At 47.3% G+C, this 15,205-nt stretch overlaps 1 protein-coding gene across 1 annotated transcript in view; it reads right to left on the minus strand.

The window, feature by feature from the left end:
* The window catches only part of YPEL1 (yippee like 1), a 197,224-nt gene that overhangs the window by 154,066 nt on the left and 27,953 nt on the right, over positions 1 to 15,205 (minus strand). Inside the window, exon 2 of the mRNA XM_078667959.1 lies at positions 13,377 to 13,657. Within this exon, the coding sequence (XP_078524085.1) occupies positions 13,377 to 13,493 (117 nt within the window). The 5' untranslated portion in view covers positions 13,494 to 13,657. The remainder of the gene's footprint in view (positions 1 to 13,376; positions 13,658 to 15,205) is intronic.

The raw sequence follows: 15,205 nt of genomic DNA on the forward strand, positions 1-15,205 counted from the left end.
TGATGGTCGGGCCCCACCGACTGTCCCTGGGAAGCCTGAGCGGCGGGGAGTCCCCTGTGTTTTGAGGGTAGAATGCAGATAATTTCTGTCATAATGATAATGTGTGTGATTGCCAGCGTGGATCACACAGTTTTACCAAGGCATTAGACATTATTGTGTTTTTACTGCTAATGGCGGTCATGGGTGATCAATAGCGTGAAACATGCAATGTTTGCCAGGCATCTACATTTATTCTCAGTTTTGGTTGACAGCGGTCATAAGCGCGGGACACGCAGTATTGTAGAAAGTCTAAACACCCCTTAATTATTAGCATTAATAGCATGTTTCACGCTATTGATCACCCATGACCGCCATTAGCAGTAAAAACACAATAATGTCTAATGCCTTGGTAAAACTGTGTGATCCACGCTGGCAATCACACACATTATCATTATGACAGAAATTATCTGCATTCTACCCTCAAAACACAGGGGACTCCCCGCCGCTCAGGCTTCCCAGGGACAGTCGGTGGGGCCCGACCATCAAAGGGTTTAGGTAAGACTGCGCCGCCCTTTACCAATCAGCGACCGCGCCAACAATAAAAAAGTTAAAGAAGTTAAAGTTAAAAAAAGCTACAATTCAAATAAGCTTTAATGAACACACGTGGGGCTCGGTTTCAGTTTGTACTCACAGAATTTCTTTTTAATTGATATCCTTATACTACCACTAAGCTGTACTAGCACGAATGGGTGTCACAGCCCGGAGTATAATTAATGGTATATACTTAACCATGGTATCCGTAGTAACTTCCTTACGTGATACATTGATTCCCCCAGTTTCTTCCCCCTTCGCACACAGCCCTCTCTTTCCCTTCACCTTACCGGGTTTGGACACATTATTGTTTAACCACAGTAGAATGTTGGGATTTTGCTGCTGCATGTAAGAACCTGAGTGAATACATTTCGGGTCTGAATTTGTCTATGTCTATTTCTTCCCAACTTCTAGGGCAAGAACCAACGCAGTAGCACTTGCTGCCTTGTAACACAGGTTGTATACTGAAGTTTCTTCAATTTGGGGGATACTTCACACTAATTGATGAGCAACCCTAGGTCCTGAAGAATCGCCATAACTGGCGTGAAACATGTCGACCACATCATAGGCGAGGGTTGAACGAAGCCGCATCACCCTTATTGTTGTGCTTCGCTACCCCTCCCTTTACCAATTTTAATTAAGCAGTGAGCCATCCTATTAAAAATGTTCAAATGGACTCTACTGACTTACTTTTAACTTTCACTCATGCTCACAATTGCACTTTCTAGGTCCCTCACACGCATGCACCCATTGGCCAGGAATAAAAGATCTCCACCAAAAGAGTAACACTACGTGTTACCCGGCAGGCATTGCACCGCCAGCTTGTCGTTGGAGCAGGAGGCCAATGATGACACGATACGGTTACTTGGACGGACGGCTATTGTTGTCCAACCTTCTAATTGTGTGAGGCATCCTTATTCCGTAAAGGGTTTACTTGATTCCCTGTTATACACTCTTGAGAGTGGCTGCTTTTCTCCCATGGGGAACTTTGTACAATTGTTGTATATTGCTCACTGGACATGTACATTGGACCCCGATAAATATTGTCCACATTGTCCCCCCCTTTGTATACTGCAGCATAGAGACCCACATACAAATTTCACACAGAATGCTATTGCAGGCTGTGTGAAATGGTTCAAACCATGAGTGAAAACACAACATGACACACTCCTGTGTATTATGCCAAAGTCACTGCATCTGATATATGTTAGTCACCCCTCCAGCAGGCCTTTGAGCCCTAAGGCAGGGTGCATTCTAATTTATGTGAGGACATAACTGCATGAACAAATATGCCCCTGTGTGGTCTAGTTCTACTGCTAGACACTGCAAGTGAGCAGGGAAGCCATCTTAAGGTATCTACTGGGCACTGGTCAAAAAGAGCTCCCCAGCAACATCATGGCTTCACTGAAACACATGGTGTTTGGTATCAAACACCTCATATAAATAAACCCACACGTATTCCAGTGTAAGCTTTATTACATGAACCCAGAGGGCACCTTAGAGGTGCCCCCTGAAACCCTACCAGCCTCTGATGTGTTGGCTGACTAGTTTCTGCCAGGCTGCCTCCCAAGACAAGTTTCTGACCTCCTAGTGCGGGAGCCTTTTGCTCTCAGGAGGTCAGGAATAAACCCTGTCCAGGAAGGGAGGTGTCACACTCCCTCCTATGGATGACTTGCTGGTTAGTCGTCCTAGGCCTACAAGCTTCAAAGAAGTTGCCGCTTTTTCCAGAACCCTTTGGTACCTGGACAGGTGGGAAAATTAGTTAGTCAGGCAGGCGTTCGTACCCCATGGCTAGTATCACCCCTAAAGTGGCCGAACCGGATATGGATATGACTTTTCAGAAGTGGCCATCTTTGTGTTGGCACACTTAGGAACTCTGGGACAGGGTTAGGCCTACTTGCCACAGCAAGTGGTCAAATGGGGACGGGTGTCATGACCCCAGGGGTAAGTAGCCCATTGGCTACTACCCCTCACTCCCCTAAAACACCCCAAACTGAGTATTTAGGGGGGGCCCCTGATACCAGCTCTTCGGTGGACACAAAAGAAGGAGCTGAAGAAGACTACTAAACAACAATCCCCAGCACACGTCTAAGTAGTGTATACAATTATATTAATCACAGAGTAGGCAAACAGTTTCTTCAAAACACATATGGATTTTCTTGTTTTATTCCGGTTTGTCTTCAGACGGTAGCAGCTGACACGTGTTTCGTCGCTCTGTGGGCAATACCCAGCGACTTTTTCAAGGCTCTGTCTTTTCAATGTGAAGCCTATCGTTTGTGGTTGTACTTCCGTCCCACAATGGGTTTCAGTAACATGCGACGTTGTGTCTATGTAGGGTCTTGAAGCCCCGTGTGTTTAAACAGTTTCCAAAGGCACACGATCGTGACAGCACAATGCCTTGCTAGCACCATCACCAAGATATTCGCTACAGCATATAATTTAGTGGTATTCTTCTTAGCGGCGCCAAGATACCTAAAGAAATATACCACCTGTCAATCCATTAATGAAGAAGACGACTGCTGATTTAAGAACCAAGGAGTACAACTGACTTGCCGCCAACCCTGCCAGCCGGTCTGCTGCACCCAACCCTCGTGGAACACCAGATTCGTCCTACCGATGGGCAGACCTCAAGAAACACAGATGCCTGCCAGTGCTTTGCAAATTGCCAAAGAATCTCCCTTGGAGCAGAGGAGCTACTCCCCCAAAGAAGCAAGACCCGGTAGACAGACCCAGAGCCGGCTTTATCACTGTTGGCACCCAGTGCGGCAACAGTTTTTGGCGCCTAGTGCGGCAATCGTTTTTGCCCCCCAATTACCTCCTCCTTGGAGTCCCTCATGACCACCTGGCAAACGTGCCCCCATCTCTCCCCAGACATTCTCTCACATACATATAAGCATTGGTAAGGGCCGACTTTACTATTAAGAATGTATATATACCCAAACAAACACTTTTCAGAAACATTAGGATTAGAAATTGATAGACTGGGGGTGGGGGTTGGGGGGGGGGAAGGACAACGTCCTCACCTATTTTATGCAGTTTGCATGCAGCTCCTTTATTACAGTTAGTAACAGTCACTGTTCGATAGTAGGGTTGCAGCTTATGAACTGCAGTGACAAAAGGATCTGTCGCAAAAGCAGTAAACCACTCAGCTATCCACATAAAATACAGATCTTTGATCTGCTAAAAGTTCTTTGCAGCAGTCATATTAACCCTCTGCGCTACTTTATGGCAAGTGAAAACTGCCACTAGACAAAACTCTGATCAACTTCCTAAGCTGGAACCTTATAGCAAGAGTTATCCTGACATTTTTAATGCTGCCTGAAATCTGGATGCACAAGTAACTCTGCAGCAGGCGTTTTAAATTAATTAGTTATTGCTAATCGCAGCGCCCCCCTGTTGATCCCACAGGTCCAATCCATCCTCCCTTTAAGTGTGGGCATGCCAGGACCGACCCGAGCCGCACAATACCAATTCCTGGGGTACTGGACCACTTGCAGTAGCCAAGGCTTGTTGTTAGCAGGTCAGACTAACACCAAGGAAGACATACCTGCACGTTGAGGGACTTCAGAGACTGGGAGATCCACTTTGTGAGTGGTCCATCTGTCCTGTTTGCCCCTCTGCAGTATAAACCAAGACAAAGAGTGAGTCTGAGACCACCCGATTCCTCAAAGCACTATGCACCAGCACTCCAAGTAAGAAAACAAGTTACTTACCTGTAACTTTGGTTCCCCAGTATTGGTAACTTTCATAGATTCCCATGCTTTGTATCATTCCCCGTCGTCGGAATGGGAGCCTCGGTAGTATAAAAACCATAGAAACAAAAGAGAAGCCTAGGCCTAGGCCTCATCTCATTTTGTATTCTATCCACCTCTTTTTGTAAAAAGAGACCAAACTTTTGCCAGGACCAATCAGAGCAGCCTCACCCCCTAGAACCTTCCTGAGAGAGCTCAGAGCCTCAGATTTTCGTAGCCGTTGTGCAAACTGACACTAACTCTGTAAAAGGATGAGCTTTCCCAGGGGAGGCGGGCGGGCGCATGGGAATCTATGAAAGTTACCAATACTGGGGAACCAAAGTTACAGGTAAGTAACTTGTTTTCTTGCCCCAGTATTGGAACTTTCATAGATTCCCATGCTTTGTATCAGAATAGCTAGCAGTAAAGTACCAAGAACACATTTTGGAAATACATGACATCACATAACCATAGAAAGAATCCATAAAGCATAGTAAAACCAAACAAAATGTGCTCACCAGGATGGAGGGATCATAGGGAAAGCTCACATCTCAGTGAAACAGATTCCACAGGACTGCCTGACCAACAGCCGCATCATCTCGTCCTGCAGACTCCAGGCAGTAGTGTTTCGTGAAGGTATGAGTACTGCTCCACGTTGCTGCCCTGCAGATGTCCTTAATGGCAACTCCCGAAAAGAGAGCCGCCGACGAAGCCACCGACCTTGTGGAATGTGCCCGGACTCTGCCGCCCAGCGGCTTGCCCGCTTCCTGATGACAGAATTGAATCGCACTGGAAATCCAGCGGGAAATGCCACTCTTTGTCAAAGGCAACCCCTTACGAGGTGCACTGTAGGACACAAACATCTGAGTTGACTTCCGAAAGGGACGTGTGCGCTCCAAGTAAAACTTTAAGCATCGTTGAACGTCCAAAGAATGGAGCGTACGCTCCGCAGGTGTAGAAGGATGCGGAAAGAAGGTTTTCAGAATCACAGGTTCATTCAAGTGGAACTCAGATGGCACTTTCGGGATGAATTTGGGATTTGTCCGAAGAACCAGACCTGGTCTTGTAAATTGCAAGAATGGATGTACGATGGAGAGCGCCTGAAAATCACCCACTCGCCTTGCTGACGTGAGGGCCAGAAGGAGGGCCAGCTTCCAAGATAGGAACTTCAAGTCTGCTTTGTGCACCGGCTCAAACGGAGCCTTCATGAGTTGCGCCAAGACCAGGTTGAGCTGCCACACTGGAGGAGGAGGGCGGACTGGCGGATACATCCAGAATAAACCTTTCAAGAATTGCTGAATAACTCTAGAGGACCATAAGGAAGGACCTGAGGAACTGCGCCGAAACCTTGATATGGCCGCCAAATGCACCTTGACCGATGAATTAGCCAAGCCAGACTTAGCCAGAGATAGCAAATACGGCAACAACTGATGAGGTTGGGAAGTGTAAGGATGGAGACCTTCCCGTTGACACCACAAGCAGAATCTCTTCCATTTTGCCTTGTACGTCTTGTTGGTACTTGGTGCTCGGGCTTGAGCCAAGACCTCTCTGCATTCTTGAGACAATGTTAGATGACTGAATTCTCTGTGTTCAGGAGCCACGCCGTCAAGTGGAGGGATCTCGGATCCGGGTGGAAAACTTGCCCCTGACTCCTGGACAAGAGGGACGGAATGGGCTGCAACTGAATTGGAGGAGCTTGGGAGAGCCGCAGTAGTTCTGTGTACCAGAATTGTCTGGGCCACGCTGGAGCAATTAGAATCATCCTGCAGGGTTCCGCCTTCATTTTCTTGAGAACTCGAGGAATGAGGGGAATGGGAGGAAAAGCGTAAAAGAACACGCTGTACCAGGCCATCGAAAGAGCGTTCCCTAGGGACCCCTGATGGTGAACCTTGCTTGCGTAGAACCGGCATTTGGCGTTCTCCGGCGAAGCAAAGAGGTCGATGGCCGGCGTCCCCCAAACTGAGAACACTCCGTCTAGAATGGATTGATTCAACTCCCACTCGTGAGTCACTTCCGTCTGGCGACTTAAGGCGTCCGCCTTGACATTGAGAGTGCCCGCCAAGTGCTCGGCTCTCAGAGTGATGTTGTTGAGAATCGCGAAATCCCAAATCCGTTGAGCTTCTGCGGACAGAGTCTGCGATTTCGTGCCTCCTTGTTTGTTTACATAGTGCATGGCCGTCGTATTGTCCGTCCGGACCAGCACTGAACGGTTGCCCACTCTGGGCAGAAAAGCTTGCAAGGCCAACCGAATGGCTGTCAGCTCCAGGAAATTGATATGGCACTGGCGCTGTCTTGGACTCCAATGGCCGCTGACTTGAAGCTCTCGGAGCACTGCACCCCAGCCTTCCAACGAGGCGTCCGTGGTCATGATCATGGGTGAAGGAGAAATCCTGAACGTTAGGCCTTGGGCGCCATTGCTTTTCCAAAGCCACCATTCGCTCGCTGTTCTCATTGCTGATGTTACGACTACTCTGTCGTTGAACGACCCCTCTGCCTGGCGCCATTGCTTGTCCAGCTCCTCCTGTAGAGGACGCATTCGCAGCCTGCAATGCGGTATTAATGGTATGCAGGATGACATCGATCCGAGAAGGGATTTGTATTGTCGGACCGACAGGACCTTGCTGCGGCAGAGTAGTTGAGCAGAAACCATCAACTTTTGTTGTCGCTCTTCCGAGGGACGAGCTGTACAGTGTATGGTGTCCAGCACGGACCCCAGGAACCTGGCAGTCTTCGAAGGCAGGAGGACTGACTTGTGTTCGTTCAACTGAAGGCCCAGGCTGCGGAACAAATGGAGGCAAGTAGACACTGCTTGCGAAGCTTCCTGGAAAGATGGTGCCTTGACGAGCCAGTCGTCCAAGTAAGGGAAAACTTCGAGAGATTGTCGTCGAAGAAAAGCTGCCACCGGTGCCAATACCTTGGTGAACACTCTCGGTGCCGACCGAAGGCCGAATGGAAGCACTTTGAACTGAAAATGGCTCTTTCCCACTGTAAAGCGAAGGTATTGTCTGTGAGCTGGGTGTATCGGAATATGGAAATATGCGTCTTCTAAATCCAGCGACGCCAAGTAGTCGCCTGGATTCAAGAGAGGAAGAATTTCCTGGAGAGTGACCATCCTGAAGGAGAGCTTTACGAGATAGGTGTTGAGCTCCCGAAGATCGAGGATGGGACGCCAAGTGTCTGCCGTCTTCCGCACCAGGAAGAATCTTGAATAGAACCCCCGGCCCCTCTGAGAGAGCGGGACCGGTTCTATCGCTCCTTTGAGGAACAACTGATGGGCTTCTAGATGTAGTAATCCTAGATGTCCTGAGCGGGTGGCGCCCGGAGCTCGCGTCGGAGGAAAGTTGTGAAACTCCAACGTATGGCCACTCTTCACGATGTTGAGGACCCACTGGTCCGATGTAATTGACCTCCAACTGTCCAGACAAAGGGATATCCTGCCCCCCACAGATGTGATTGGGAGGGGAGGAACAGTAGGTAGAGCCGGGAGGCCGCTATTGTCGTTTGGTGTTGTCACGACCTTGTCGTTGTTGACGGCCTCGCGGAGGGTTGCGAGAGAACGATGCCGATTGCCCTTGTAGCTGATTCGAGTACTGGGGTTTATAGGACTGGGAAGACTGCGAGGAATATCGTTGTTGGTTTCCTCTGTACGACGCATATCCTCTACCTCGTGCGCCCCGAAAGGGGACTTCGCGATAGGTGAGCGAGCCCAAGGACTTCGCTGTGTCCGTGTCCTTCTTTATATTCTGTAGGGTATCGTCCACATGTTTCCCGAACAGCATCTCCCCATCAAAAGGGAGGTCTAGGATTCTGTTCTGGACCTCCTGACGAAACCAGGTGGCCTTGAGCCAACCCTGACGCCGTAACACAGCGGAGCCGGCCAAGGCCCGGAAGGCCGTGGAAGCAATATCCATTGCACAGTCAATCACTTCTGCAGAAGATTTTTCTCCTTCTGCCAGTACCTTCTTGGCTTCCTCCTTAGTGGGCTCAGGTAATAGTTCCACGAAGGGTTCCATGTCGCACCACATCTGGCGGTCGTAACGGCCTAAGATGGCAAGGGCATTCGCCGCTCGAACCAGTAAGCTGGCCATAGAGGAAAACCGTTTTCCAACATTATCCAGACGTCTGCCGTCTTTGTCCGGAGGAGTGGTCAACGGTGTGGACGGGTTCTTTGACTTGCTTTGCGCCGCCTGAGAAATCACCGAGTCAGGCTTCGGTTGACCAAGAAGGCAAGCTGGACTGCCTTCCGGAGCTTTGTATTTCTTTTCCAGTCTGGGGAGCACTGGAATCACCGTGGCCGGACTCTGCATGATCTTCATGCCCTCCTCCCATACATGCTCAATAATGGGAATAGATTTTACAGATCGTTGATATTGTTCCTTAAAATCATAAAGGAAACATTCCGATTCCTCTCTCGAAATAGGTAGACCAAACCTCTTAGCTGCCCGCTCCATCAGATGATGAAAACCCCCGATATCCACCGGAGGGGAGATGGACGTGTCACGACCAGAAGCGTCCGGATCAATCGGTGTACTGTCCCCCTGATCCAAGTCAGGGTCCTGTAACGGATCAATCACAGGATCCACCGGAATCACCTCCTCATCCGAAGAGGTATCCTGAGTGACCGGCTGCACTGGTAAGGGGTCTGGTGTGCGGACCCGCACCAACGATGGCCTTGGCGGTGGGGAGGAGGGCCCCACTGGAAGACTAGGAGACGGTTGCACCTGTGTCTGGATTTGTGGTGCAGGAGATTCCGAGTGTCCAGGCGATGCAGACGGAAACCGTTGGCGATAATCTTGAAGCATCATCTGCAAATCCGAGATAAGCGAAGAGGGCATGGCCACCATGCCCTGTCCCAAGACCGACGTGCGTCGTTCATCCTGAACATATGGGTGGAACTGCTGGGCATCCGCCCGCTCACCATACTCCTCCGTGTCCGTGTCCTGCATCTTGACATGCAATTCTGAAGGACTATACGCAGGGCCATAATTGTCATCTTCCTCAGAATCATCATCTAATAGCATTGTCGGAAGATGGGAAAAGACTCGTCGTGGAGAAGTCATTTCCGGCGTAATTTTCATCTTCCTAATAGTCAACACCACTTTTTGGCCCGTCGGCGGGCTCGTCGACGGTGCCGTCGTCACCGGAGCCGCCGTCGTCGGCGGAGCCATCAGCGGGATCGTCGACGGGATCACAGCCTTCGTCGACACAATCTTCACCGTCGACAATGTTGTCGACGGTCTCGTCGTCATTACCATCCTCGTCGGCGTTGACGTGGTGGTCGTCGTCGACGTAGTTTTCGTCGTCGACGCGGCCGTCGACAGTAGCTTGCTTGTCACCGTCGTCGACGTGGAACTCGTCAACGTCGACAAACTCGGGATCTTGAATGTCGACGATGACGTCGTCGTGGACAAACCTGCCGTCGACGAGCCCGTCGACGGCGGAACAGAAAGAGCGGGAACTTTCACCGAAGTAACTGTCGTCGACGTACCTGGTGTTTTCGTCGTCGACGGACGCTGTTTTTTGTCCAGACCAGATCCAGAAGTGACAGCAGGGTGTTTGTCACTGCATTTACTCTTCTTGGGCGGAGGAGAAGGAAGAACAACCTCCTTCTTGTCCTTTACGGCTGCAATACCTCCAGCAGCCTGTCCCTGCCTCTCCTTTTCACTTCCGTGAGGAGATTGAAGGGGACCAGCCTTCTCAGACCTATCAGAGATCTTGTGAGAGGCATGAAGAGGGGCCTCCGATGTAGAAGCAGCAGCAGGAGACCTACCCCTCTTTCTTGATCTGTGGGAGGAAGCAAAAGATGTGGAATCCTCCTCATCCGAAGAGACCACCTCCTTTCGAGTCTTCATTTTCTGCAGCCAGGTTAACAGTCGACCCTCTCTGTCACGAAGAGTCTTGGTGGAAAAGGTCCTGCAGATCTTGCAGTCTGTGGCCTTGTGGTCCGGATACAAGCAATAAATACAGTTCTCATGCTTATCCTCCACAAACAGACGTTTTTTCCCACAAGATGCACAGGCCCTAAACAAGGCCTTCTTCTCCTTGTCAGACATCTCGAATTTGAAGAAAATATGTAGAAGAAACAACCAGAAGTTGAGAAAACTGAGCAGAGCTCAGAGGACACTCCCTAGCACAACGTGCGGTAGAAAAATCTGAGGCTCTGAGCTCTCTCAGGAAGGTTCTAGGGGGTGAGGCTGCTCCGATTGGTCCTGGCAAAAGTTTGGTCTCTTTTTACAAAAAGAGATGGATAGAATACAAAATGAGATGAGGCCTAGGCCTAGGTTTCTCTTTTGTTTCTATGGTTTTTATACTACCGAGGCTCCCATTCCGACGACGGGGAATGATACAAAGCATGGGAATCTATGAAAGTTCCAATACTGGGGCAAACAATGTATCCTTCTTTTCCAGGGGATTCCCATCAATAGTCATAAGCACTAAATAGAATAGCAAGCCCATCCCACAAAACGCGGACTTAGAAGCAGAAAACAGCTCCAACATTTTAACCAAAAAGATTCCTCAAGGAAGCCTGTTCTACTTAAGTATCTGCTTTAGCATCTGAATCCAGACAGTAATGCCTAGTGACGGTATGAGCAGATTTTCAGTTAGCAGCTATACACATTTCAGAAATTGGTACATTTCATAACAGAGCTGCTGAAGCAGCTTTTCCCCTTGTAGTGTGTGCTCTAGGACTAGCAGGCAAACACGTGTTAGCTAGCTGGTATGAAAGCATACTGCAGGAAACAATCCATCTTGAAATAGATTATTTAGATGAAGTTCAACCTGTTCTCGCTGGGCCATAGTATACAAAACAGGTGATTCGATTTTCTGATACTCTTGGTCTTGTCCAAGTAGAATTTTAGCACTCTTAACATCCAGTGAACGTAGTGACCTCTCAGCTAGATTTGAGGGATTAGGAAAGAAAGTAGGTTGAGAGATATTCTGATTGATGTGAAACTCTGAGATGACTTTTGGGGAAAAACTGGGATGATTCTTAATAACCACTCTATTTGAATGAAACACAATACAAGGTAAATTTGAACACAGAGCTTGAATTTCACTTACCCAACGGGTGGAAGTGAGAACCACCAAAAATAAAGCGTTCCACGTGAAATGTTAAGACGCTTATGGAATGGCTCATATGGAGGGCCCATCAGTTTGGAAAGAACAAAGTTTAGTTCCCATGGAGGATAGGTATTCCTGACTGGGGGGGAAACACCTTTTTAAGCCAGTCTAGAAAGTCTTTTACCAATGGGATTCTGAAAAACAACGTTTGTGAGCGAGATTTCTTGTAGGCTGTTATGGCTGCAATGTGTACCTCGACTGAGGACAATTGTAGTCCTGATTTAGCCCAGTGTAGCAGATACGGGAGGACTACATCCCTTGGATAGAAATTGGACTGGGATTATTCTGTGTTCACCACAAATCAAATCTCTTCTATTTAAATGCATACAATCTTCTAGTGGAAGGTCTCCTAGCTTCCCTGAGAATTTCCATACATTCTTTAGAAAAGGCCTAAATGTCCATATTAGAGGAATTCAGGAGCCATGATGTCAAGTACAGGGATGAGAGGGAAGGATGTACTATATGTCCTCCGAACTTGAACAGGAGATCCAGCCGACAGGGAAGCGGCTTGTGGGGCCTCTCCAAAAGATGTAGAAGGTCCGTGAACCACCACTGACGAGCCCAATCTGGGCCTATGAGTATCATTCTGGTATGAGAGCGATATAACTTGAGAATCACTGTTGGACTGAAAGGAGTTGGTGGAAACGCATAGAAAAATTGCCATGACCAACTTATCAAAAGGGCATTCCCCTTTGCCCCAGCCTGGGAGAATCTCGACACGTAGTCTTAGCATTTTCTGTTGAGTCTGCAAACAAGTCTATTTGAGTATTCCCCACTTGCGAAAGATTTCTTGTAAGAGGTTGTTGAGACTCCAGTTGTGATCGTTTTGGAAATTTTGGCTGAGATCATCTGCCTGCATGTTTTGAGTGGCTGGCAGATGGATGGCCAGTATTGTGAGATTTCTAGCAGCCAATTCCAGATGGTCTGAGCCTCTTGGGAGAGACGAGAGTAAGTTCCCCCGTTTGTTCAGGGAATGCATGGTTGTCGTATTGTTGGTTTGGACAAGGATGCAGTTTGTTGCGAGTGCTCGAAAGAAAGACTGCTCTCAGCTCCAGCATGTTGATGTGGTATGTCTTTTCCCTGTGTGACCACATACCCTGGGTTTGAAGGTAATCTATGTGAGCCCACTGTAAGGAGGTGTCCGTGATCAGTTTTGGGTGGGTCTTGATGGAATGTTACCTCCACCATCAAATGGTTCAGTTGAGACCACCATGGGAGAGATCGACATGCCGCCGGCGACACTGTCAGCTTGTCTACCACATGGTTGGAGAGTTAATCCCACTGGTCTTCCAAACATTGCTACAGAGGCCTCATGGGAAACCTTGCATTTGGTACTATGAAGAGTCAAGAAGTCATTGACCCCAGCAGAGAAGCTATCTGGTGTGCAGATGGATGACAAATCTGCAGAAGATTGGGACATTTCAGATTGATGGATGATAGTCTCTCCTCCGAAGGATACGACTCTTGCTGACAATTTCAGGAACTAAATTGTTTAACTTTGTGGAAGGTCCGCCACTGCTAACATCAAGACTGAGGCTGTTGTACCCTTAGATAATCTGATTTCCTACAATATACCAACCAGTTGTCCAAAGAAAGATTGTCCTGCCAAGTAATCACATACAGTTCAACCTATCCCCAATCAGCTCACTCGATAATGCTGCTAAAAAGAAGCCACTTTTTAAACTTGTTTCCTGAATATTTACATTATCATATCATGTCCCAGTCTCACGGGCTCTATCACACTTTGTGAAATATAGTATACATGAATCATCCCTCCCAAGAGGGAATCCAAGGTTTCTCGAAGCAAACCTTTTAAGGGTTTTATCAAGCAATAATTTTAATAGTTTATAGCATTTGCTGAAAAGGTTAAAGGAAATCAAGGTTAAAGGAAATCTGAGAGGGATAAAACTCAGCCTTAATATATACAATCTCAAAAAACATTCAATAGCTTGCCTTGGAGATCAACTCATCGTGGTTGGCGAGGTGTGCTCTACAGTGGATGCAGCTGTAAGTTCTGTGACAGTTTGGCAGGTACGCCTGAAAAGTTTTTGATTTTGTCATTTTTACCATCTCAGCCGGAGGCTCCTCAGTCAGCTCTGGGCTGGCACTAGAGGAATTACAACTTTGCTGAACTCTTTGACAGAAGAAACACTGGAAAATGCAAGCAAAAGCCGTTGTTGTTCTGGAGTGTGTGTGGCACTTCCCACACAGACGCCACAAGAGAAAAAGTTGATCTGCAACAGAGGGGAGAAAAAAAAGGATCACTCAAATCTTGGGAAAACCAACATTAACCAAAGCATTCATCAGGTCTTAATTTTAACAGCAAAAACCCTATGCTTGGATTCTGAATATGTGTTGCCTGTATAGTTCAGCAAAACTATGTGTTTAAGTAGCTCCTGGCATGTATGACTGCTACAACAGAAAGAGTAAGGGATGAATTCAAATTTAGAAAGTTAAAAGAACAATAGTAGGAACTGTGAAAACAGCAGCAGTGGTCAATGAGCTGCTATATTTTTCGGAGGATCAATTCGAAGCTAGTTAGCAGCCTCAGCAGAGGACACTATTTGAATGTTTATGTGCTGCAATTTTCAACACAGACTCCTAAGCCGCCATGTGACCTCTTCCAGAGTAAACTACTATTTGGGTTGCGGGGGGGGGTCCAAGTCCACAAACTATATTCCCACAAAATAAGTGTAATAAAGTAGCTATCCACAAAAAAATCTACAAAGACCGTAAGGAAAGTCTATACTTTTTAGGGGAAAACATTTTTATTGGGCTGATCAATGCATTACGTGAAGTTTAGATAACATAGGATTTTATGCTAAAAAACATTTTGCATTTGCCTCCAAATGTATAAAAATACACCAATACTCAGAGCAGCTGGCACATTGAAAACATCTGGAGTTATTCAAAGGTTACAGAGTACAGTTTAACCTCGAACACTGGGTCACAAAACATAGGTGTAAGAAAACGGGTCATGAGTGGTGTGGCCTGCACACTCGCCATCCAATGGGAACATAACAGCCCATGTAGCACATGATTATCAGGATGGAGGAGCAGAGCAGTTCAAGGCCTACTCAAGGGAGGCGGCCTGGGCTAGTATTCACCTTTCACTGGCACACAGTAATAAAACTCAATAAATAAATAATTGTCTGATGTGCTTTTTCTTTAGAAAAAGGAAACGTACATTTATTACTTACACTACTAAATCCTACACAGCAATTTACAAATATATACCTTAGGCAGATGGAAAATACCTTAGCTGTCATTGCGTAATCACTTGCGACTGCCTAAGGGATCATATAAATACGTCAGATGCGTTGATTAACAAGGTCGAGGGTTCAAGATCAGCAAATCACATATCAAAACATCATCACGGTAGGAGTAAATGCAATAGTCAATAATAACCAAGTGTAAATGCACTTACTGATTGATGGTAATAAAGCACACATGCACTTTGATCAAGAATCACGGCCAACATCATTATAGAATTAAAGTATTTAAAAATAAACATCACACGTGTCAGTGTGTTTTTATATACTTTCAAACCATGAAAACACAAGTATAAAAACCGCCCCTCAAGGGGATCACATAACATGCAACCATAGACTTAGCGTTAAGAGGGCTCTGTACAACATGCACCTTTCTTTAGACACCGTTGGGCCACAATAACTGCAGCGATGGACTTAACCCCTAGAGGGTGCTGCACTCCTAGCTGTGGACCTCCAGCCAGGATGAGTGCTTGTAATCTTTAGGCAATGCTGGGTGTGGCTATCCTTTTC

Source organism: Lissotriton helveticus, chromosome 11 (assembly GCF_964261635.1).
Source record: "Lissotriton helveticus chromosome 11, aLisHel1.1, whole genome shotgun sequence".
NCBI lineage: Eukaryota > Metazoa > Chordata > Amphibia > Caudata > Salamandridae > Lissotriton > Lissotriton helveticus.